A 26457-nucleotide genomic window follows, 5' to 3' on the forward strand; every position below is an offset into this window, starting at 1 on the left:
ACTGAGGGGGGCACTTGAGACGGGATGAGCACTGGGTGTTATTCTGTATGTTGGCAAATTGAACACCAACAAAAAATAAATTTATTATTAAAAAAAAAGATTTATTATAGAGTATGGTATTGGCATAATGATACAAAAATGTATCCATGGAACAGAAGAGTGAGCCAAAACCTCACCTCACATACACTGGCATGTGATTTTCAACAAAGGTGCAGAGGTTATCGGGTGGAGAAAAGAGCCTTCACAACAAACAGCATCACATCAGCCAGGCAGCCTTATGTAAAAAAACAACTGGGACTCCCACCTCTTACTACATGCCAGTATTAATCCAAAACAGATCATAGACCTGAATGTAAAATGTAGAACTATAGAACTACTGAAGAAAAACAAATTTAAGAAACTTTGTGATCTTGAGTTAGACAAAGCTACCCCAAAAGCACAATTCATTAAAGAAAAAGAATAAGGTAAGGGGCACCTGGGTGGCTCATTAGGTTGAGCATCTGCTTTCATCTCAGGCCATGATCCTGGAGTCCTGGGATCAAGTGCCACATTGGGCTCCCTGCTCAGTGGGGAGTCAGCTTCTCTCTCTCTCTGCCCCTCCCATTCACTTGTGTACTCTAAGAAATAAATAAAATCTTTTTTAAAAAAAAACAATGTTAAACTTCATCAAAATTAAGAAACTGAGCCTAGGTGGCTTAGTCAGTTAAGTGTCCAACTCTTGATTTCAGCTGAGGTGATGCTTTCAGGGTCGTAAGATTGAGCCCCACACTGGACTCCGTGCTCAGTGGGGAGTCTGCTTGAGATTCTCTTTCTTCCTCTCTCTCTGCCTCTCTCCCTACTCTTGCTCTTGCTCACTCTCTCACCCTAAAATAATAAATAAATTAATAAATATTTTTAAAAATTAAGAACCTCCATTCTTTGAAGATGCTCTTAAGAAAATGAAAAGAGAAACCACAGACCAGAAGAAAATATTTGCATATGTATCCAATATTTGGATTTGTATCTGGAATACACAAAAAAAACCTCTTGATATTCAATTAAAACAACTCAATTTTTTTTAAGATGGGCAAAAGATATGAAAAGATATCTTATCAGAGAAGATACGTGGGTGGGAAATAAGCACATAAAAAGATGCTCAGCATCATTAGTCATAATAAAAATGCAAATTAAGACCACAATAAGGTGCCACTATGCCCCTGATGGAGTGTCTAAAGTTAAATAGAGGCCACACAAGCCCCAACAAGGACACGCATCAGCTGGAACACTGACACACCACTCTAGGGTGTGCTAAATGGTAGCATACACCACATACCCAGACATTCCACTCCTAGGTATTTACCCAAGAGAAATGAGAGCATATGTCAATGTAAAGACATACTAGAATGTTCATAGCATCTTCACTTATAATAGCTAAAACCTAGAGACAATCCAAATGTCTATCAACACCTGAATAAGTAAAGCAATTTGGTATACCCACAGCATAGAACACTATTTAGCAATAAAAAATGATCAACTATTATCCCAAAATAACATAGTTGGATCTCAAAATAAATATGTTGAATGAGAAAAACTAGGCAGACAGAGTACAAGACATATGATGTCAGTTATATAAACACATGGAAAATGAAAACTAATTTATAGTACAGAAAGGGGGTGAATAGCTGTCTGAGAAGAGAGGAGCAGGAAAGTAAGGGAGAGGCACCACCAAGGAGCACAAGGTACCTTTTGGGGCTGATGCTCACCTTCACTACCTTTATTGCGGTGATGATTTTACAGGTGTATATTTATATCAAAACTTAATCAATTTTTTGCCTTAAATGTGGGCAGTTAATTGCATATCAATTACAATTCAAAAAATCTGTTACATAAAATAAGCATTCATCACCAAGTGGAACTGAAGCTCAAACAGAGATCAATCCAAATTACGAAAAAATAAGGAAAGTCTATTTTTTGCACACCTAAGTGAAATATGTACCTACTGAATACATAGTGTTAAAAGTTATCATGAGCAAATTGGGACAAAATCAGGTTAAATTTGTGGTCAGACACTGATTCTAACATTTTTGATATGTCTCCTGAGGCAAGGGAAACAAAAGCAAAAATGAACTACTGGGACTTCATCAAGATAAAAAGCTTCTCAGGGCAACAGCCTGAGATGTAGATAATTTGGCTAATGTACACAATAGCCAAATTATGGAAACAGCCCAAGTATCTATCAACTGAAGATGGATAAAGAAGTTGTAGTATATATACAATGGAATATTAGCCATAAAAAGAATGAAATCTTACCATTTGCAACAACATGGATGGAGCTAAAGGGTATGATGCTAAGTGAAATAAGTCAGTCAGAGAAAGACAAATACCACATGATTTCACTTATATGTGGAATTTAAGAAACAAAACAAATGAGCAAATGGGGATAAAAAGAGACAAACAAAGAAACAGACTCAACTATAGAAAACAAACTGATGATTACCAGAGGGGAGGTAAGTAGGGGCTGCGGGAAAGAGGTGATGGAGAGTAAAAATACACTTATCTTGATGATGAGAGAAGTGCTGAACCACTATACTGTACATCTAAACTAGTATAATATTGTATGTTACTTACATTGGGATGGAAATTTTAAAAAATAAAAATAGATAAATAAATTGGTGGTCACAGAGAAAAGATACAGTAGAAAGAACTTTTATTTTAGAGATAACAAAAAACCCATATACAAATAACACATATGGGACTTCAGAGGTGCAATCTCAGATTTTTTTAAAGATTTATTTATTTAGCAGCAATGTCCACAATAGCCAAACTGTGGAAGGAGCCTCGGTGTCTATCGAAAGATGATGGATAAAGAAGATGTGGTTTATGTATACAATGGAATATTCCTCAGCCATTAGAAATGACAAATACCCACCATTTGCTTCAACGTGGATGGAACTGGAGGGTATTATGCTGAGTGAAGTAAGTCAATCGGAGAAGGACAGTGTATGTTCTCATTCATTTGGGGAATATAAATAATAGTGAAAGATAGTGACAGGGAATATAAGGGAAGGGGGAGGAAATGTGTGGGAAATGTCAGAAAGGGAGACAGAACATAGAGACTCCTAACTCTGGGAAACGAACTAGGGGTGGTGGAAGGGGAGGAGGGCCGGGGGTAGGGGTGAATGGGTGACGGGCACTGAGGGAGGCACTTGACGGGATGAGCACTGGGTGTTATTCTGTATGTTGGTAAATTGAACACCAATAAAAAATAAATTTATTATTAAAAAAAGATTTATTTATTCACGAGAGACACAGAGAGAGAGAAACAGAGGCAGAGACACAGGCAGAGGGAGAAGCAGGCTCCATGCAGGAAGCCTGATGTGGGACTCGATCCTGGGATCCCGGGATCACACCTTGAGTCAAAGGCAGAGGCTCAACTGCTGAGCCACCCAGGCATCCCTCATATTTCTTTTTCCCCACATTCTTTCATCTGACATTCAGAGCCCCAGACAACCTACAGCACTGTTTTGTCCACAGAAAAAGGGACAGCTGAATGTCCTTTGCCAGCTGTTAAGACAGTTTCTCTTTTGGAGTGTCTGGGTGGCTCAGTTGATTAAGTGTCTGCCTTTGGCTCAGGTTGTGACTCTAGGTTCCTGAGATCAAGCTCCGTATCAGGCTCCCTGCTTGTAGGTAATCAGCTTCTCCCTCTGCCCCTCCCTTATGCTTCTGCGTGCATGCTCTCTCTCTCTCTCTCTCTCTCTCTCTCTCTCTCTCTCTCTTACTTTCTCAAATAAATAAAAATATTTTAAAAAATTAAAATTAAAAAAATTTTTAAAAGATAATTTCTCTTTGTGTCACAGAATCATAACTAACTGAAAGCAATACTTCAGAAACAAAACTACAAACAACCTAGCATACCACTGAGTTCTCTCTAGTTTGAAATCTCTTAAAAAAACACTAACAGGGCAGCCTGGGTGGCTTAGCAGTTTAGCGCCTGCCTTCAGCCCAGAGCCTGATCCTGAAGATCCAGCATCGAGTCCCATGTCGGGCTCCCTGCATGGAGCCTGCTTCTCCTTCTGCCTGTGTCTCTGCCTCTCTCTCTCTCTCTCTCTCTCTCTCTCTCTCTCTCTCTCTCTCCCTGTGTCTCTCATGAATAAATAAATAAAACCTTAAAAAAAAAAAAACCACTAAAACCTTAGGACAATCAACCCCTATTTCTAATACTTTACACCTTCCTCCAGCCACAGCGGACCAGGTACCCATGCTGTATGAGAAAATGTACAGGGAAAGCCTGTCCTCACCACTCAAAAGCCACCACAGCAGTGGGATGAATCCTGGGCTCTCGCTGATGTACTTCAAGCCTTTCAGGTTGATGCTCACGTTGTACAGGGACATCAGCAGTAACCTGGAACATAAAGAAGACAGATTGAGGTGACGCCCACGGGAAGTCTCACCCTAAATACAGCTCCTGGTTAACAGGGCTTTCCGACACTCTGCAGGCTGGGTGATGCACGTCAAACAATACTGATCTCCGGGACACTATGGGAAAGTGGGAAGCTCCAGCAACACAGCCCCATAAAACCACCTTGTGAGAGCACACAGGACCAGGGTACACAATCACAGAGGGTCCCACAGGAATCTCAGGACCACATTTACTGAGTGATCTCTTTTATGACTGGTCCTGCATTTACACACAGGCAACCCTCAATGCAGAAGTATACTGGGCTCAAACAGTTCAATTCAGCTGCTGAAAATGTAATCCTATCTTTTCACTCACTGAACATTATCTATGATGTCTGGGTAGCCGGCTCAGGCCATACAAGTGTGTCTACCCCACAGCACAGGGGAGGAAGAGCACCCCAACCCTGACCATCTCTAACAACCGACAAGACAGTATCCAGAGTCACACAAGATCTTACAAGCTACCTTGCGAACTGACCATAACTGGTAAGTTAAGAGTCCAATGAAAACTGGAAAACTGTTGGACAAGGGGGTTGTTTTTTTGTATATTTTTTTATTGGAGATCGATTTGCCAACATATAACATAACACCCAGTGCTCATCCCATCAAGTGCCCCCCTCAGTGTCCATCACCCAGTCACCCCATCCCCCTGCCCACCTCCCTTCCCACCACCCCTTGTTCATTTCCCAGAGTCAGGAGTCTCTCATGTTCTGTCTCCCTCTCTGATATTTCCCATTCATTTTCTCTCCTTTCCCCTTTAATCCCTTTCACTATTTTTTATATTCCCCAAATGAATGAGACCATATAATGTTTGTCCTTCTCCAACTGACTTATTTCACTCAGCATAATACCCTCCAGTTCCATCCACGTCAAAGCAAATGGTCATCTTCGTCCTTTCTGATGGCTGAGTAATATCCCATTGTATACACAGACCACAGCTTTTTTTTTTTCTTTTTACCACAGCTTCTTTATTCATTCATCTGTCAATGGACACCGAGGCTCCTTCCGCAGTTTGGCTATTGTGAACACTGCTGCTATAAACATCGGGGTGCAGGTGTCCTGGCGTTTCACTTGCATCGGTATCTTTGGGGTAAACACCCAGCAGTGCAGTTGCTGGGTCAGAGGGTAGCTCTGTTTTTAACTCTTTGAGGAACCTCCACACAGTTTTCCAGAGTGGCTACACCAGTTCACATTCCCACCAACAGTGCAAGAGTGTTCCCCTTTCTCCACATCCTCTCCAACATTTGTGGTTTCCTGCCTTGTTAATTTTCCCCATTCTCACTGGTGTGAGGTGGGATCTCATTGTGGTTTTGATTTCTATTTCTCTGATGGCAAGTGATGCGGAGCATTTTCTCATGTGCTTGTTGGCCATGTGTAGGGTCTTCTTTGGTGAAATTTCTGTTCATGTCTTTTGCCCATTTCATGATTGGATTGTTTGTTTCTTTGCTGTTGAGTTTAATAAGTTCTTTATAGATCTTGGATAACAGCTCTTTATCTGATATGTCATTTGCAAATATCTTCTCCCATTCTGTAGGTTGTCTTTGAGTTTTGTTGACTGTTTCTTTTGCTGTGCAGCTTTTTATCTTGAATAAGTCCCAATAGTTCATTTTTGCTTTTGTTTCCCTTGCCTTCATAGATGTATCTTGCAAGAAGTTACTGTGGCCAAGTTTAAAAAGGGTGTTGCCTGTGTTCTCCTCTAGGATTTGATGGATCCTTGTCTCACGTTTAGATCTTTCATCCATTTTGACTTTATCTTTGTGTCTGGTGTAAGAGAATGGTCTAGTTTCATTCTTCTGCATGTGGATGTCCAATTTTCCCAGCACCATTTATTGAAGAGACTGTCCTTTTTCCAGTGGATAGTCTTTCCTGCTTTGTCGAATATTAGTTGACCATAGAGTTGAGGGCCCATTTCTGGGTTCTCTATTCTGTTCCATTGGTCTATGTGTCTGTTTTTGTGCCAGTACCACACCGTCTTGATGATCACAGCTTTGTAGTACAACTTGAAGTCCGGCATTGTGATGCCCCCAGCTCTGGTTTTTTCAATATCCCCCTGGCTATTCAAGTTCTTTTCTGGTTCCACACAAATCTTAAGATGATTTGTTCCAACTCTCTGAAGAAAGTCCATTGTATTTTGATAGGGATTGCATTAAATGTGTAAATTGCCCTGGGTAACATTGACATTTTCACAATATTAATTCTGCTATTCAACATAGTACTAGAAGTCCTAGGCTCGGCAATCAGACAACAAAAAGAAATAAAAGGCATTCAAATTGGCAAAGAAGAAGTCAAATTCTCTCTCTTTGCAGATGACATACTGTACATAGAAAACCCAAAAGACTCCACCCCAAGATTGCTTGAACTCATACAGCAATTTGGCAATGTGGCAGGATACAAAGACAATGCCCAGAAATCAGTGGCCTTTCTATACACTAACAATGAGACTGAAGAACGAGAAATTAAGGAGTCAATCCCATTTACAATTGCACCCAAAAGCACAAGATACCTAGGAATAAACCTAACCAAAGAGGTAAAGGATCTATACCCTAAAAACTACAGAACACTTCTGAAAGAAACTGAGGAAGACACAAAGAGATGGAAAAAGTATTCCATGCTCATGGATTGGACAAGGTTTTTAACAATACTGCAGAATACAAAGATCCCAAAACTTCACACTGCAAAGCAATTTTTTTAAAAAAGGCAACACAAAGATTTTGCAAACCCCTGAAAGAATAGATGAGCTTGTGAGAAGTGAAGGGAAAACATCCCTGATCAGGAACTGGGTAAGAGTGCAAATTCAGGGAGGCGTGTGCTTGAGAGGACAGATTCCAGAAGCACATCGCTCAGAGCAACACAGTGGCTTTGTGCAGAGTGACAGAAGGAAAAGCCTCAGACCAATGTAAGACAGGGACTCAGGTCACAGACCCCCACACTAAGCCAGGGAAGAGTAAGCTTTCAAGCTTGGCATGAATCCATACTTTATGGCCTGAAAATCCACAAGCCAATTATTTTAATACAAAGGAGAGTTGGGAGGGGCACCTGGGTGGCTCAGCCAGTTACGGTCTGACTCCTGGTTTTGGGCTTGGATCATGATCTCAGGGTTATGAGATCAAGCCCTGTATAAGGCTCACACACTAGGCATGGAGCCTGTTTAAGATTCTCTCTCTCTGTCCTTCCTCACCTCTCTCCTAAAAACTAAAACAAAAGTTAAAAAAAGGAGAGTTGGGATAGGAGCTCCTTCAGCTGCCTAGCCAAAGTAAACATCCTCTTGAAGGAAAGGTTCCTCAACCTGGTCTTCAAGGAATTCCCACAAATAGAGTACTGACAAACGTGGGTTCATAACAAAAATCACAAAACCGTGAAAAACAAGATCCCATAAGCAACAGCACAAAGAATCAATGAGAGCCAAAACTAAAAAAAGAACTGTCAGATAATAGAAATATCAGTTACAGAATAGAAAATGGGTATGTTTAGTAAGTATAAATAATATAAAAAGAAATTCAAAATACCATCAAGGAGCTACTATTATAAATACCCAGTGATTCAAAGGAGAACCTAAAACTTAACAAAAAAATGAAACTGTTAACAATCACAGAGTCAAAGTTCAGGGTAACTGACACAAGGGCCATGAGGCAAGGACAGGTACCCAACAGAGCCGAACAGAGCCAGGGCAGAGGGAAAGAGGGAGGCCAGACAAGAGGTCCCAAGGAGTGGGAACTGGGAAACCAAGGATGGGACACAAATTTGATCGATCACCTCAAGGGAGCCAGGGTTGAAGAGTCAGGTCAAGCTAACTACCTGCTAGGACAAACAGTCATTCTCTTCAGCAAAAGCTAACAGAATCCTGAGTCCAACAAAGACCTGCAATATCAGGGTACAATGGAATACTTAACCAGCAGGGCCCAGTAGGGTGTGGAGAGTAAGACACTTGCTTTGGGGGCAAATGTAAGGGGTGCCAAAACATTCAGTTCAGTAGCCAGGATCTTTTAAATGTATTGTAATCCAAATGTCTAAAAACAAAAACAAAACTACTGCAAAAATCCTATAATAAGCAATACAATCAAATTTTAAATAAAGATGGGATCAGTAACAGTGTCATGCCAAGACACACTGGAGCCTGAGACAGAAGAAAATCAGTAACAGCCATTCAGTCCATTAACAAGGGCCTGATTAAATAAACTGTGGGAGGCGCATCCATGCACGCCACAGAAAGTGCTTATTACAGTTTTCTGTTAAAATAGCTGGCTTCAGGGCGCCTGGGTGGCTCCGTCGGTGAAGCATCTGGCTTCAGCTCAGGTCATGATCCCGGCGTCCTGGGATCAAGGCCCATCCATGTTGGGCTCCCTGTTCAGCAAATCTGCTTCTCCCTCCCCTCTCCACTCATGCTCTCTCTCACACACACAAATAAATAAAAACAGTCTTTAAAAAAAAACAAAACAAAAAAAACAGCTGGTTTCTAGGCTCCATGGCTTATTCAGGACCTGGGACATGGTAAGCACGCAGGTTAAATATGGAAAAGTGAACCAACCCCCAGTGACTGAGAGCCTCTGCCAGGCAAAGCATGCAGAGACGGTCTTTCTCTCCCTGTATTTAGATGAGCATTTTCAAAGGCAAGGCAATGCTACCAGGTTCAAGAAGACAATGCTAGACTAGCACCCGCGAGAGCAATGATGCCCGCTTCTCAGACTATGATCCTCAGCCTCCTCACAGGCCACAGAATGAGCCAAACTTGCAAGTCCTTTCAAGTTTTCCTGACGATTTTTATACATATCCAAAGTCTATTCACTAGTAATCTGTTTAATGAGTTATTAAGAGCTGTTTAAAAGTTGTACTCATGAGGAAAATTCAGCACTTTAACTACAACTTTCTGGAGCCTCCAATCCAGGATTCTAAAAGTGAAGTTCTTACTTCAGATCACACCAACACAGGTAGTTGGAAGTCCTTAAAATTAAATGTGCTGCCCATGTTGCTTCCATGCTACAATTCAGGTGAGTCAGAGTTACAGAGATTATATGGCCCACAGAGCCTAAAATATTTTCTATCTGGCCTTTTCCAGAAAAAATTTGCAACCCTTGCCTTAGAAAATGAAAATAAAGTTAGCTAATCTTTAAATCTTAAAGGCAAAATTAACATCGGGGTGATAACTAGAATATAGGGCAAATTCTAGGAAATACATTCAGTTGAAATTCTTTACCAACTGCCATTTAACTTTAAGGCAGCAAAAAGGACTCACCAAATTGATAAATGTCTTTAAAATTCATATTTGGTCAAAGTCAGCCATTGTTAAGAAGCTAGAGTGGAACAGATGTCATTGCAGTGACCACAGAACCACCTGAGACCTCATGCCATTGCTAGGCTACATCTCACAGAAGACCAGAGAGTGCTCCAAGGTCACAGAGGACTTAGCAAACAATAAACCCAGAAAACTTTCGTTCCTTATGCAAGTGCTTTCTGTTCCAAGATTTCTATCCTAACCACAAATATTTTGTAAATAATGTATCATGTTTCCAATTGCAAACTCAAGAGAAACTGCGCATTCAATCCACTCTTCTGGCATTGAGGTATTAAAAGTAAATGTCCTTCCCCAAACTACCATAGAATTAGGAATCAGACTTTTTATTCCAGTGACAAAAAAGGTAGGCAAATTTTGCTTCCTACCACAAACCTAAGCAGAGTATTTGTTATAAATGGACTTACAGGCTCGAAGCAGCAACTGGCCAGGCTCTGCAGCCTTGGAATTACAGATAAAGCTGACATTGGCAATGAAAGGAGAGAAAGAAAAAAAAAATTAAAAAAAAAAAAAAAGAAAGGAGAGAAAGCTAACAGAGATACCGGCAAACTTGAAATGCTACAAAAGCAACACAAGCAGCTCTCTTTCAAGAAGGACACGGTCTTCACCTAGCTACAGCAGGCCTGGGGTTGAGGAGGCTGGCCTGGTAGGAAGTCAGAAAGCCCTCCCGACAGTCTGATGGACAGCGCTGAGTCATTAGAAGTAAAGGTGATGCAACTCAACTATTGTATTCATCTCGAAATTACAACCAGAAGTAACAAAGAACAAACATACCCGGTACTTCAAAACAAACCAGCAATGAAAATAAACAAAAAGGCACGACTGTGATGTCCACCCTCCAGAAACAAAAGCCACCAACTGGGCATCTGGAGTAAAATCTAAAGTAACCAAATTAGCACCATCATGTAATGCTAAGGAACAGTGAGCAATAAAACTCTTACAGATGACTGCATATGCAGTTTCAGAGAGAGGCAAATAGTACAGCAATACAGTCAGACATTTCAGACCAAGAGGCCTAATTTTTTTTAAAAAAACATTTATTTACTGGGGCATGTGGGTGGCTCAGCTGGTAAAGTGTCTGCCTTCACCTCAGGTCATCATCGCAGGGTCCTGGGATTGAGCTCTGCATTGGACTCCCTGGTTTGAGGGAAACTGCTTCTCCCTCTTGTCCCTGCTTGTGTTCACTCACTCTCTCTAATAAATAAATAAAATCTTGAAAGAAAAAAATATTTAAGTGAGCAAGCTGGAGAGCACATGCACAGGGGTGTGGGAGGGCAGCAGGAGAGGGAGAGTTCGAAGCAGACTCCCCATTGAGCATGGAGCCCAACATGGGGCTCAATCCTAAGACCCTGAGATCATGACTAGAGTCGAAACCAGGAGTCAGATCCTTAACTGAATGACCCACCCAGGCATCCTTTTTTTTTTTTCTTTTTAATTTCATTGAGCATTTACTAGGGGTCAATTGCAGGAGCAAGTGCCTGTCGAATGACATTTTTTAAAGTTTTAATTTAAATTCTAGTGTTACCATACAGTGTAATATTAGTTTTAGGTGTACAATATAGTGATTCAGCACTTCCATACATCCCCTGGTGCTCATCACAAGTGCACTCATGACTCCCCATCCCCTTTTTCCCCACCCCCGACCCCCTCACCCACCTCCCCTGTGGTGACCATCAGTGTATTCTCTATAGTTGAGTCTGTTTCTTGGTTTGCCTTTTTTGTCCCTTTGTTCATTTGTTTCTTATATACCACATATGAGTGAGATCATATATTTATCTTTCTCTTACTTTACTTAGCATAATGCCCCCTAGCTCCATTCATGTCATTGTGAATGGCAAGATTTCATCTTTTTTTGATGGTTGAGTAATATTCTGTTGTGTACATAACCATTATTATCCATTCATCAGTGGATAGACAGTTGGGCTGCTTCCATAACTTGGCCATCATGGATAATGCTGCTATAAACATCAGGGTGCATATATCCCTTTGCATTCTTTGGGTAAATACCTAGTAGTGCAATTGCTGAATTGTAGAATGACTCTATTTTTAAATTTTGTGACCCCTCCATACTGTTTTCCAGAGTGGCTACACCGGTTTGCAGTCCCACTAACAGTAACACAAGGGTTGGGGCACGTGGATGACTTCATCAGTTAAGCATCTACCTTCGGCTCAGGTCAGGATCCCAGAGTCCTGGGATGGAGCCCTGTGTCCAGCTCCCTGCTCAGTGAGGAGCCTGCTCTCCCTCTGCTTTTCCCCAGCTTGTATGCTGTCACTCAAATAAATAAAATCTTAAAAAGAAAACAAAAAACAGTGCATGAAGGGTTTCCCTTTCTCTACACCCTCACCAACACTGGTTGTTCCTTGTGTTGATTTTAGCCATGCTCACAGGTGGGAGGTGATATCACATTGTAGTTTCAATTTGCATTTCCTTGATGATAATTGACGTTGAACATCTTTTCACGTTTGTTGGCCATCTGTATGTCTTCTTTGAAGAAATGTCTATCCATGTCTTCTGCCTATTTTTTAAGTTAGATTGTTTTTGGGGTGTTAAGTTGTATCTGTTCTTTATATATTTTGGATACTAACCCTTTGTCAAATATGTCATTTGCAAATATCTTCTCCCATTCCATAGGTTGCCTTTTAGTTTTATTGACTGTTTCCTTAGCCATGTGAAAGCTTTTTATTTTGATGAAGTCCCAACAGTTTATTTTTGCTTTTGTTTCCTTTGCCTCAGGAGACATATCTAAAAAGAAGTTGCCACAGGCAACTTAATGTCAGAGAACTTACTGTGTCTCCTCTGGGATTTTTATGGTTTTTGGGTCTCACATTTAGGTCTTTAACCCATTCTGATTTATTTTTGTGTATGGTGTAAGAAGGTAGCCCAGTTTTATTCTTTTGCATGTTACTGTCCAGTCTTCCCATTTGTTAAAGACACTGTCTTCTTTTCCATTGATTGCTCTTTCCTTCTCTGTCGAAGATTAATTGACCATATAGTTGTAGATTTACTTCTGGGTTCTCTACTCTGTTCCACTGATCTATGTGTCTGTTTTTGTGCGACTACCATACTGTTTTGTTCACTATAACTTTGTGATATAACTTTGAAGTCTGAAATTGTGATGCCTCCAATTTTGTTTGCCTTTTCAAGGTGGCTCTGGCTATTTGGGATCTTTTGTGGTTCCATACAAATTTAGGATTAAGTTGTTGTTGTTGTTGTTGTTGTTTTTAAATACAGTAATTAACTACAGAACCTACTTGTTTCAGATTCTGTGTCCCCCTCATTGAGTTAGAACCTAAAAACCAGTGTATGTAACCCTAACCAAACATCGTAACTTTTTATCTACTATGTAACATTAAAGGCCCACAAAAAGATATAAAGAATACAATACCCACCTCCCTGGTTAAGAAAGAAAATCTTATTACCATAGTCAAATTCCCTTTGTGAACCATGTCTGAACATAGCCATAGACGCTCCAGGGAGGTGGGAGCCAACAGCTCCATTTGTCATGTGACAAATGGACCTAGTAGTGCAATTGCTGAATTCTAGATACTTTCTCACAGCACATGTGTAGAGCTCAACAACTCCATCTTCCATGTCTGTCTCAGTGGCAGCATACCATATGTAATCTTCCACACCATGGTGAGATATTTGTCTACAATGACTTGTATAGTAATCATATATTTTCGCCGATGCATCCCAACTTTAACTGATCACAATCTATTTACCTATTCTGCAGGTGACAGAGGCTTAGGTAATTTCCTAGCACATGCTACTACAAACACAGATGCTATGACGTTTCTGCACAAGTGTCCTAGTGTTTGTAGCTAAAACTTGTTCTGGAGTACATATGCAAAAGGGGATTACCTGTCCCAGGCATGAGCATATTGACCTCAACAGATGCTGCCCACCTGCCTCCTTCCCCCTCCCATCAGCACAGTGGAAAGGTGTAAGCTTTCTCTGGGCCTCACATCTCTCTAAAGCTCATGACTTTTTTCCAGTGAAATAGAATGAAAAGTTATTTCATTATGGTTATAATTTGCAATACAATTGAAGAATCTCTTCCATACTTATGAAGCTTGCCAGTGTTTCCTCTATGAACTGCCTGATCTTTCTTTTACCCATGTGTATTAGATTATTTGCCTTTTTCTTAATGAAAATGCCAAATACAGATTTTTTTTGTTTTTTTTTTAAATGTACACAGAATGATCAAACTAGATAGGCTGAAACCCTAAAAATACCTTTCAGAAGAATCAAAGTTATATTCAAACCACCACCTACCAATTTATAACCACTAGATGAATTCACTGGATGTTAAATATTTGTGGCTCAAAAGCTCTACTGACTGAAAAAGAATAATACATAGTAGTTCCCAGAACCCAAATGTCAGAGAGAAACATTTTAGAAGGTTGGTTGACCTTTGTTAATACCTGGAAATGCTACCGACTCTAAGGGATTTGAACATAATCTAATATTTGTCCTCAGAATGTACTTGCCTCTTAAAATATTAAACTGTTAACCAACATCCTATAAATGTGTTATAATGTCCTTAATAACAGCTTTCCTACTACCTAGGATTAATAAAGTTTTAATTGGAAATGATTAAGAAAGCCCAGTCATGTTTGAAGATTTCTTTTCCACTGGTATTAAGCTGTTCCTTATGTAAGGGTTTCAGGCCACCCAAATGCAAGGTAACACTTTGCATGACTTTTAACAACAAACAAGGTATAACCATAACCCAGAAGATGAATGTCTGCATCTCATTTGCTCACATAGCATCATTTACTGAGCACCTTTCTGTGTATTAGACCTTGAGAATACAGAGCAGAAGCACAGTCTGTGCCAACTACAAGTTTACAGTGAATGGAAGAGAGGCAACACACCCACTGAATGCACTGTGGGGTACACTTAGAGGTCCAAGCTTAGTGTCCTAAGTGTAGTTCTAAAGCACTGACATGAATACATTTTGTGGAAATGCTTCCAGAATCACCTTTATAAAATACAGTCTGAGTTCTGACTATCCCAGACAAGTTTCTCTTCTTTAGAAGCTAGGATTCTGTGGGGAAATTCAGCCCGCTGGTCCTTATGATGGTGAATCATCACTCAAGGAGGTTCAGCTCTGCAAATATAGCTACAACCACTCAGAGCTACATCTGTTCAAAGATGTAATAATGCTGGTTTGGTTATAAAGTATGAACTGGTTTTCCTGCAGAGCTCACAAGCTGGTTCTGGGAAATTTCATGTGCAGGACTTCTCACTGACTAAACCCTGCTGATGACAAGTGGAAGTTGTCATGTAGCAAGGCCAAGTACATCCCTAACTCCAGGGGCATTTCTTTTCTTTTTTTTTTTTTTTTTTTTTGGTTTTTTTAAAGCAGACTGTCAGGTCCATCTCAGGACTACTGAAACAGGTTCTGCATTTTTTTAAAGATTTTATTTATTTATTCACGAGAGACAGAGAAAGAGAGAGAGAGAGGCAGAGACATAGGCAGAGGGAGAAGCAGGCTTCATGCAGGGAGCCTGATGTGGGACTTGTGATCCCGGGACTCCGGGGTCACGCCCTGGGCTGAAGGCGGCAGTAAACCGCTGAGCCACCCAGGGGTCCCCAGGGGCATTTCTATAATCTTACACCTCTATGTGCCTGGGCACGAAACACCTTTGCAAATTTACTGTTCTCTCCGGCCTTCCCTGATTATAAACACCATATACTCCCAGGGCCCTGAACTATGAAATGTACTGGGTCAATAGCCTATGGTTGGCACAGAGTAAACATAGTCCATTCACAGAGCATGCAGCTCACCCCAAATCTGGGGATAGTGTTGCACTGAGAACCAGCGGTCTTCGTTCAGGAATGTGGATAAACCCTCCCTGGCAACCTCCTGGTGTCCTCTCCAGCTGGGCCTCCAGGAAACCCATCAACAACATCTCCAACAGGTCTGACCCTAAGCAGCAGCTAGAACAAGCTGCTAAGAGGTCTCTCATGGTCTGCTCAATAGGGTTGGTAAAATCATAATGAAGAACAGGCAATGAGAAACAATTAATGAGAAAATTAAAGACAAAAAACAGGGGGTACTTAGAAAGGCTGGGGTTAACCTGATTCCCAAAATCCAGATCTCCCACATGAAACAAAAAGTTTCTTTGTCCAGCCTCAGGTGTCAAAGACCAGGGCAACAGCGGTGCATGTTACAGCAGTAGGGAAAAATACCAGGAGAGGATCAGGGTCCACCATACCAGGCTCAGCATCAGCATGAGACACACTGGCCCTCTGCAACCCCAAGGTTGGAGTGCAGCCCCAGACACAGCAGAGACCTTGCCAACGCCAAATGCTGTGTGCATGCCTGGGTGACCTGTGGCTGGGGGTGGAGAGCAAGGACTGATGCCAGTGGTGACAGGGAAGCTCCTGACATGGCACATCCTGACTGCTGGGTAAGAACTAGAAGTGCATGGAGAAGAGGCAGACAGGGGCTTGCTATCAGCTGGTGGCACTGAACTTGGCGGATGGAGCCTGGCCTAGGGCTGGTCCGGGCTGTCCACAGGTACCTGAGGGGCTATTTGTGAATGGAGAAGTGCTCACAGAGAGTGTAGCCCTAGCTGGTGTGGTAGGAAGGTGACCCCCTTGGAGGCCTGGAGGCCAAGGCTTACGAGATACACCACTGCAGCAGACAGCAGTCCAGCCATCCTGCTGGCAGCACAAAGCACCTCAAGAGGCCCAGCATCAGCTGGTGTGTCTGGCCACCAGATATTGGAAGTTTCTATATTTGGAGAGTCTTCCCCAAAAGCAAGCATATAAACCAGGGCAATTGGGAAATTATAAAGCCCAAGGGGACAGAACAGTGAAAGAACTCACTGAGGCTGAGCCACAAGAATGTCCCACTTGTCACCCTGTGGGTGTGTGCCACCAAAGAGATGGCCCTGGGTCACACAGCAGAATCAAATCTATTACAAGGCTGCTGGCCCATGGGGACTTCAAGAGGAAGCAAAAGGAACCTGGTACCATGAGCCACTCTTTACCCTGGGAAATGTGTCATGTCATGTCATGGTAAACCCCAGGCTGCCCAAACTCTAGCAGAGACAGCAAATGGGCCCCAGTGAAGGTTGTCATAGCACAGCTGGGAGGTAAAGGGCTGAAAAGGAGCCAGTAGAGAGGGAGAATTTGAAAATGCTGAAGGAAGAGATGACAACTCACTGAGCAAAACCCCAGAGGACAGCTAATCAAAACCAGAGGTGCCAGGACCACTCACCCAAGAGTCCCAGAAGACCACAGGTTCCTCTGACACACGTAAGATGAAAGGGAGGATGGGAAGGTACCAATGAGGCAGCCATGATGAGTAAGCTCACACTCACATCCCCAGTGCTCCCTGGGGAACAGGAAGGAAAGCCTCTGCTGGGAGCCCATCTGCAGAGGACGGAGGAACAGCAAAGTGGCCAAGGTCAGAGTCTGAAGTCTGGCATTGCTACTGTGAGGACCAGAGTGGAGGGCAATGAGGACATGGAGAGGGCTCTGACAGGGGCTTCAGGCCAGGAGAGGGTCAAATGGCATGGATGGACTGGGAACCACCTTGTCCAGCATCACTGGGTAGCCCTGGCTGCAGCAAAGGAGAAGGCCAATGGCTGGTCCAAGGCTGCAGGAGCGGGAAACAGTGGTGAGGGATCTGAGACTGCCGACAGGCAAACAGAAACCCTGGTGTAATCCACAATTGGGTCCAGGTGAGCTAGACAAAACGGGAAGCCGGGGAGGTCGGCAGGATGGTCAGGAGAGAAGACTGGTGAGCAGGAGATCTCAGCAGGTTTAAGGGAGTGACGAGGACAAGGTACAGAGAGAACATGCACCTATGAGCGGCAGTGAGGTCTGCCATTTCAGAGGCTGAACAAAGGCCAGGGTGTGGCTGCAAGACTAGATTATTCACTGTGTAGAGCTCCCATCCCTGGACCCGAGAAAGGCAAGCAACCCTGACATCAGAGTATTGAAGAATCAACCACAAACATGATCAAGTCATTCAAGACGGCAGGGAATGGCATACAGGAGAAGCCAAAACCCCAGTGCTTGCTCAGTGGACAAGGGAAAGCAAGGGTGGATGGGGAGACAACTGGCTGCTTGAATTCTGAAGAAGGAAAAAGTTTTATATGAAGTAGAAGAGAAAGAAGGCCCCTTTAAAAATGGACTTTAAAAATGAAAGCTAGGGGACCCTAGGGTGGTGCAGTTGTCAAGTGTTTGCATTTGGCTCAGGTCATTATCTCAGGGTCCTAAGATGGAGCCCCACACTAGGCTCCCTGCTCAGCGAGGAGACTGCTTCTCCTTCTCCTCCTCTGCCCTTCCCCCACTCATCCACAGGCACACTCTCTGTCTCCAAGAAATAAATAAAATCCTTTAAAAAATGAAAGCTACAACTTTCAGTTTCCAGTTCTACATGTTCAGGAGCTCAATACGCTGAAAGTCCTCCTCTCTTAGATCCCAAGGAGAAGGGAACACACAGGGAAAATTGCTGTCCCAAGACAAGAAAGACAGGTGAGTACAGGGGGTCACAGCTCATTGGAGCAGGGGGTTATGAATAGACGTCACCGCAGGAGCACGAGCAGGGGCAGGGGCAGGAAACCTAAGCTGGACTGGTGAACCACCAGAGGCTCAGTGTAGACAAGTGTGAGAATTAACACATCCAGGAGGACCCAGTCACAGAAGCCTCCACAGTACTGCAACACATACCTCCAGGAGCTCAACCAGGCTTCTAGAGCAGATATAGGGGAAAAGCACCCACAGTGAAACATACCCAGGTGTCTGTTCTTCCCAACGAGGCCTGCCCTCAGCAGAAACCAGTAAACCAGAGCCTAACTGACCTAGGGAAAGGAAATAACCAACACCAGCTCACTCCAGCCATCCTCTTCCACTTAAGGGCAGCAGGGGAAGTAAAAAACTGAGAAACTCTTGAGAAGACATATTAGCTCACTGGAAGCCTGAGCCCTGATCAGAGGACTACAGAACGCGTCCCTCCCTGCCAACACCTCACCACCATGGTACTAAAGGTTATTTACAGCAGTTCCTTCGACTCAGGTCATCGTGTCTGGCTATCGAGAAAAAAAAAAAAATCACAAGGCAAAAGGCTAAAAAACACATTTGCAGCCAGAGCAAGCGACAGAAGCAGACATGGCCGACATGTTGGAATGATCAGACCAGGAATTCAAAACCACTCTGACGCATGTGCAAGGGCTCTACGATGGATAAAGCAGACAGCAGGCAAGAACAGATGGGGAAACGTAAACAGAGAGATGGAAAGAACCAGAAAGAAACAGAAATGAAGAATGCCTTTGATGGGCTTCCTAGTAGACTGGACATGGGTGAGAAAGTATCTCTGATGCTCTCTGATTTATTGGCAGAAACCCACAAAACTGAAATGCAAAGGGAACAAAGACCAAAGACAAAAAACCAGAACAGGACACCTGAGGAGCAGAAATAATGACTGAGGCTCCACTAAACTACTGTAAGACACCAAACCACAGGCCAGGAGGCTCAGAGAGCACCACCCAGGTCAGTGCAAAAATCAGTACATCCAGGCACATCATTTCTAAACTGCAGAAAATAAGAGATGAAGAAAAATCCTGAATGAGGTCAAAGGAAAAAAAAAACCCACCTTACCTACACAGGGCCACAGGCAAGGATTACATCAGATTCTCCTCAGAAGAAGATGTGGTGTATGTATACAATGGAATATTCCTCAGCCATTAGAAACGACAAATACCCACCATTTGCTTCAACGTGGATGGAACTGGAGGGTATTATGCTGAGTGAAGTAAGTCAATCGGAGAAGGACAAACATTGTATGTTCTCATTCATTTGGGGAATATGAATAATAGTGAAAGGGAATATAAGGGAAGGGAGAGGAAATGTGTGGGAAATATCAGAAAGGGAGACAGAACATAAAGACTTCTAACTCTGGGAAATGAACTAGGGGTGGTGGAGGGGGAGGAGGGCGGGGGGTGGGGGTGAATGGGTGACGGGCACTTAAGGGGGGCACTTGAGGGGATGAGCACTGGGTGTTATTCTGTATGTTGGCAAAGTGAACACCAATAAAAAATAAATTTATTATTAAAAAAATGCACACATACAGAAGTCAAAAAAAATGCACACACATACAGAAGTCAAAAAAAAAAAAGAGAAGCCATGTGAGGAGAGGAGAGAGAGACAGATTTATTTTTTTTTTTACATTTTTTAAAATTATTTATTTATGATAGTCACACAGAGAGGGAGAGAGAGGCAGAGACACAGGCAGAGGGAGAAGCAGGCTCCATGCACCGGGAGCCCGATGTGGGATTCGATCCCGGGTCTCCACGATTGCGCCCTGGGCCAAAGGCAGGCGCCAAACCGCTGCGCCACCCAGGGATCCCGAGAGAGAGATTTAAAGTGTTGCGAGGGAAAAAATAAAAAACAACCTAGAATTCTGCACCCAGTGAAATTATCTTTTAAAAAATGAAGGAGAAATGAAGACTTTCTTAGACAAATAATAATTGGAATTTGTTGCCAGTAGACCTGCCTTGCAAGAAATGTTTAAAGCTCTTTAGAAAAAAGGAACATAAGTCAGAACCCAAATCTACTTTTAAAAAGGAAGAGTATGAAAATAGAAGTGAAGGAAAAGTGAAAACTTGATTCTTACTTGATCCATCAGCAGTTCATTTAAAATAACAGCCACGATAGCAGTCGATGATCACAGCTTACAGAATGGACACGAGGCCTGGGAGGGAGGAATCAGGGTAACCACATGACCACAAGGCACTCCTACCACCTGGGAGCTGATACAGTGTTTTTTGAAAGTGGAACTGGATTAGTTGTACATGTACTGCAAGCTGTAGGGCAACAACTAAAAAAAGTTAAGAAGGTGGTATAAGCTGATATGCTAAGAAAGGAGAGAAAATGGAACCATTTAAAATGCTCAATTAGGGACGCCTGGGTGGCTCAGCGGTTGAGCGCCTGCCTTCGGCCCAGGACATAATCCTGAAGTCTGGAGATCAAGTCCCGCATCAGGCTCCCCGTGTGGAGCCTGCTTCTCCCTCTGACTGTGTCTCTGCCTCTCTCTGTGTGTCTCTCATGAATAAATAAATAAAATATTTTTTAAAAATAAAGTGTTCAATTAAAATCATAAAAGGCAGAAAAAGAGTGGAAGACAAAACAGGACAAAGACCAATGACAACAAAAAAAGAACAGTCAGGAGTATGGTAGACAGCAGTCCAACTATCAGTAATACTGTGACCATCAATGGTCCAGATGCATCTACCGAAGGACTGACACCAGAGCCAATCAAAAGACACGGCTCAACTATACGTAGTCTACAGGAATCCCACTTTAAATATAAACATAAATATATATTAAAAGTGGGGCACCTGGGTGGTTAAGTCAGTTAAGCATCCAACTCTTGGTTTCATCTCAGGTCATGATCTCAGGATTGTGAGACCGAGCCCTGTATTGGGCTCCACGCTGGGCATGGAGCCTGCTTAAGATTTTCTCTTGCTTTGTTCCTCCTCCCCCCTTTAAAAAAAATATAGATTAAAAGTAAATGGATGGAGGAAAATATACCATGTTAACACTAACTGAAAGAAAGTAAGAGCAGCTATGTTAACTTCAGACACAGTAACTTTAGAACAAAGGATGTTACCAGGAATAAAGAATGGTATTACATAATGACAAGAGGGTTGATCCTCCCTCCACACAGGAAGCCTGCTTCTCCCTCGGCCTATGTTTCTCTCTCTCTCTCTCTCTCTCTCTCTCTCTGTGTGTGTGTGTGTCTCACAAATAAGTACCTAAAATCTTTCTTTACAAAAAAGTATAGGGGATCCCTGGGTGGCTCAGCGGTTTGGCACCTGCCTTTGGTCCAGGGCTTGATCCTGGAGCCCCGGGATCGAGTCCCGCGTCGGGCTCCCTGCATGAAGCCTGCTTCTCCCTCTGCCCGTGTCTCTGCCTGCCTCTCTCTCTCTCTCTGTCTATCATGAATAAATAAATAAAATCTTTTTTTAAAAAAAGTATAAATACAATTATACACCATGACCAAGTGGCATTTATCGCAGGTATGCAAGGCTGGTTCAATTTGAAAATCAATTAATGTAATCCATCACATCAACAGACTAAAATGAAAAATCACAAAATCATATCAATAGATCCAGAAAAACGCATTTGATAAAACCCAACATCCATTCATGACAAAAACTTTCAGTAAACTAGGAATAGTTTGCTGGACAAACTTGATAAACTAATTTCAGCTCAGGACATGATCTCAGGGCTATAAGACTGAGCCCCACACTGGGCTCCATGCTAGGCATGGAGCTGCCATGGAGAGGAGAGGAGAGGTCAAGATAAGAAAGGAATGAAAGAAAGATAGATTGGGGCATCTGGGAGGCACAGTTGGTTCAGCATCTGACTCTCGGTTGCAGATCAGGTCATGATCTCAGGGTCAAGATATTGAGCCTCGCATCAGGCTCTGAGCTTTGGGAGGGAGGGAGACTGCTTTTTTCTCCTGCTGCCCGCCACCCCCTGCCCCCGGCTTACAGACATACATGCACATGCGCCCATGTGTGCGCACTCTCTCAAATAATAAATAAATCTTTTAAAAATAGGTATACAGATTGAGAAGGAAGAAATAAAACTTTGTTCACAGATGACGTTTAATTGTCTATGTAGAAAATCTAAAAGAATCAACCACAAAAACCTAGAACTAATAAGATTATACCAAGGCTTCAGGATACCAGGTAACCATACAAAAGTCAACTGCTTTCCTATATACCAACAATGTACAAGTAGAATTTAAAATTAAAAATGCAATACCATTCACATTAGCACCCCCTAAAAATTAAATACTCAGGTACATATTTAATAAGACATGCATAAGATCTGTATGAAGAAAACTATAAAACTCTGAGGAATTAAACCAAAGAACTAAATAAATGGAAGACAGAAAGAAAAACAGGAAGGGAAGGGAAGGAAGACAGATTGGAGCCTCTGGATGGCACAGTTGGTTGGTTAAGCATCTGACTCTTGGTTTCAGCTCAGGTTGTGAGATCGAGGCTTGTGTCAGGCTCCAAGCTCAGTGCTGGAGTGTCTCTCTCCCTCTGCCCCTCCTCACTCATTCTCCCTCTCTAATAAATAAATAACTCTTAAAAAAAATAAAAAGGAAAAGATAAGATAGCTTGATTCCACTTTCATGGATAGGAAGACTCAATCTTGTCAAAGTGTCGGCTTTTCCCAACTTGATCTATAGGTTCAATGCAATCCCAATCCAAATCCCAGCAAGTTCTTTTATGTATATTGACAAACTGATTCTAAGTTTATACGGAGAGGGAATAAACCCAGAATAGTCAACACAGTATTGAAGGAGAACATAGTTATAGGACCAACCTACCTGAGTTCAAGACTCACCATAAAGCTATAATGATCAAAACAGTGTGATACTGGTGACAGAAGAGACAAACAGATCAACAGAACAGAATACAGCTCAGTGACAGACCCACACACATATAGTCAACGGATCCTTAACAAAGAAACAAAGGCAACACAAGGGAGCAAAGAGAGTCTCTTCAACAAGTGGCACTAGAACTGGATGTACACACACACACACACACACACATACACACACACAAATGAATCTAGACACAAACCTTACATGCTTTACAAAAATCACCTCAAAGTGAATCACAGACCTAAATGTAAAATGCAAAACTATAAAGCTCCCAGGAAATAATACAGGAGAACATCTACGACGCATACGGTGATGCCTTCTGTAGACACAACACCAAGATCTGTGGGGAAAAAAATAACTGATAAGCTGGACTTCATTCAAATTAAAAACTTCTGTTCTGTGAAAGACCATGTCAGGAAACTAAGAAGACAAGTCACAGCATGAAAGAAAGCATTTGCAAAAGACACATCTGTTAAAGGAATATTATCCAAAATATACAAAGAACTCTCAAAACTCAAAGCCACAAGAAGACATGGAGGGACTGTGAGTGCATGTGACCAAGTGACAGAGGAAGCCAGTGTGAGAAGGCTGCATACTGTGCGATTCTAGCCACATGACTCTGGAAGACACACATCTGTGGGGACAGTGAAGGGTCAGGGGTGGCCTGGGGCTGAGGGAGGGAAGAGACCAACAGGCAGAACATGACAGATCTGCAACGCAGTGAAAACACTCTGTATGGTACTACACTCATGAACGGTATGTTATGACATATCAGTTCAAATCGACGGAATACGCAACCATAAGAGTAAACGTAAAGCATGGTCTTTGGGTGATTACGGGATTATGACGTGTCAACATAGGTTCATTGTTGGCAAAAACAAAACAAAACATTCTGGTGAGTGATGTTGATAGTGGAAAAGGCAATGCATGTGTGGGGGTAAAGAGTATATAGAAAATCTCTGTATCTTCCTCTAAATTTTGTTGTGAAACTAAAACTGCTCCAAAAAAATTTAATCTTTTTTTGTCTTTCTTTAATTTATATCATCACTGTTTTTTAATTTAAATTTAATTAGCCAACATCTAGTAGTACATCATTAGTTTCAGAGGTAGAGTTCACATGCTGAGATCCCAAATGGGGTCTGAGGAGAACAGTCCATACATGGGCTCTGCTCCCTGTCAGATGGAAAAGCCAAGAAAGCAAGCAAACATCTCTGAACCCAAGTCTGCCTATCTCCCACTGCAGGTCAAGGACTTCCTCAGATGCAAAGGCACAGAGCTCCATGTGCTGGAATCACAAAGACAGAGACGAGACGCAGCCCCCAACAAAGCCTTGCCTCGGAAGTGCAGCAGGGCGCTGACTGGCCCCATAAACACTGACTTTGTACAGACCACAGAAGCGAGACAGACAATGATGTAATATCCAGAACACATCCAAAGCAAGTCATGAAAATTACAACCCAAAAGAAAACAAGCAACAGACATGAACAGGTAATTCACAGGGGAAAAAACTGTTATGAACATGTGCAAAGAGTGTCAACTTCACTGGTAATATCCATCTAGAGACAGGCAGACAGATGGATGTACACAACACAAGCATTCTTTATAAGACGGTAGAAAATAACGAAGCACCGAGGAGGCTGTGGGAGACCCAGAATACCACTGCCGTGTGGGTGGAAGTGCACACTCTGGAGGCCCATTTGGCATCTTACCCAACCTGAAAGTGTTATTCCTTCCTTCTCAAATATCACACTTTAGGGACAACTCCTGGAGAAGCACTCACACAGGTTAGCAAGGAGATCTCTGCCACAGATGTTCTACACACTGTTACATGTGACGAGTAAAACCTGAATGTAAACTAGTGTCCAGGGAATCCCTCGGTGGCTCAGCGGTTTAGCACCTGCCTTCAGCCCACGGAGTGATCCTGGAGACCCCGGATCCAGTCCCACGTCGGGCTCCCTGCATGGAGCCTGCTTCTCCTCCCTCTGCCCGTGTCTCTGCCTGCCTCTCTCTCCCTCTCTGCCTCTCAGGAATAAATAAAATCTTAAAAATAAATAAATAAACAAACAAACAAGCTAGTGTCCATCGGTCAGGGATAATTCATGTTACGCCTCCTTTAATGTAAAATACTTAAAAGAAATTAACAGAAATTAGATTATTAACAGAAATTAGATTAATTGATTTAATCTAATTAAGTTAGATCCACAATGTGTAAAAACATACATAAAACTATATAAGCTATATGTTATGGTATATTACAGATTGCTCATGGACATGTATTTGTGTGTACAAAAAATAAGAACAGACTCGAGAATCTGGTTCCAGATAAGATGGGAAAAAACACACCCCACCCTCTTACTCCCACTGAATGTAGCCCTGAATTCTGAATGGAATACAGGGAGCAGCTACATGAAGCCCCTGAAGAGTAAACAGTAGCAGGCAGCCTGGGAAGTAGTCCAGAAGTCTAAGAACCAGCAGCCCCACAGCAAGTTTACCACTCAGCCCTGAAGCCCAGGAGTAGCACTGGCTCGCACAGAGCATGCACCAGGAGAGCAGTAGGAAGGGGCTCTGCAGCAAGAAGGGCACCTACGTCATCCCCACTGTGTGGGAAGGAAATCTCCCTCACCTCTGGAAGCTGCAGAAGCACAGGATAGAGCAGGGCACATGCCAGCACTCCAGGTGAGGGGCTGGCAGGGGGCCCTGGGTGACTAACATGCACCAAGCACACTGTGGGGAGTTAAGAGATCATGCAGGTGACCCCACAAGGCTGCTGAGAACCCCTGGCCTCACGTCAAGCTGGGCATGTGTGATTCTCACCACAAAGAGCACATCCCAGCCAGAGAAGTAAATTGGCAGTGGTGACCCAGGTCTCTCAGGCTGGCACAGATGGCGCAGAGGAGGGGCACAGCCGGCGAAGGCTTTCTGAAACTGGAAGTGACACTGGAAGCACAATGGCTACTCTGAGCCTGTGACCTGGACCCAACCAGGCTGACTGCCTCATCAAACAAAAACATCAGCCTTTTTCACAGTTCAAACATGATCCAGGGGCTCAAATGTCCACGATACAACCCAGAATTACTCAGTCCACGAAGAGATGGGAAAAATCCCAACTCACATGGGAAAAGAGACACCTGCCCAAGATGTCAATATCTGACAAAGACTTTAAAGAAGCTATTATTATAAGCAATCTTCCAAGGAGGAAACCAGCCAGTCAGAATGAACAGTGTGGTAGGCAGAGGCCTAAAATGGCCAACATCTCCCGCCCTAATCCCCAGGGCTGGACACAGAACATAACACCCTGGCTGTGCT

The 26457-nt window shown here is 42.8% G+C and overlaps 1 protein-coding gene across 1 annotated transcript in view; it reads right to left on the minus strand.

Moving 5' to 3' along the window:
• The window catches only part of HSF2BP (heat shock transcription factor 2 binding protein), a 103974-nt gene that overhangs the window by 35061 nt on the left and 42456 nt on the right, over positions 1–26457 (minus strand). The window contains exon 8 of the mRNA XM_055313542.1: positions 4278–4381. Coding sequence (XP_055169517.1) covers positions 4278–4381 — 104 coding nt within the window. The remainder of the gene's footprint in view (positions 1–4277; positions 4382–26457) is intronic.

Source organism: Nyctereutes procyonoides, unplaced genomic scaffold (genome assembly GCF_905146905.1).
Source record: "Nyctereutes procyonoides isolate TBG_1078 unplaced genomic scaffold, NYPRO_anot_genome, whole genome shotgun sequence".
NCBI lineage: Eukaryota > Metazoa > Chordata > Mammalia > Carnivora > Canidae > Nyctereutes > Nyctereutes procyonoides.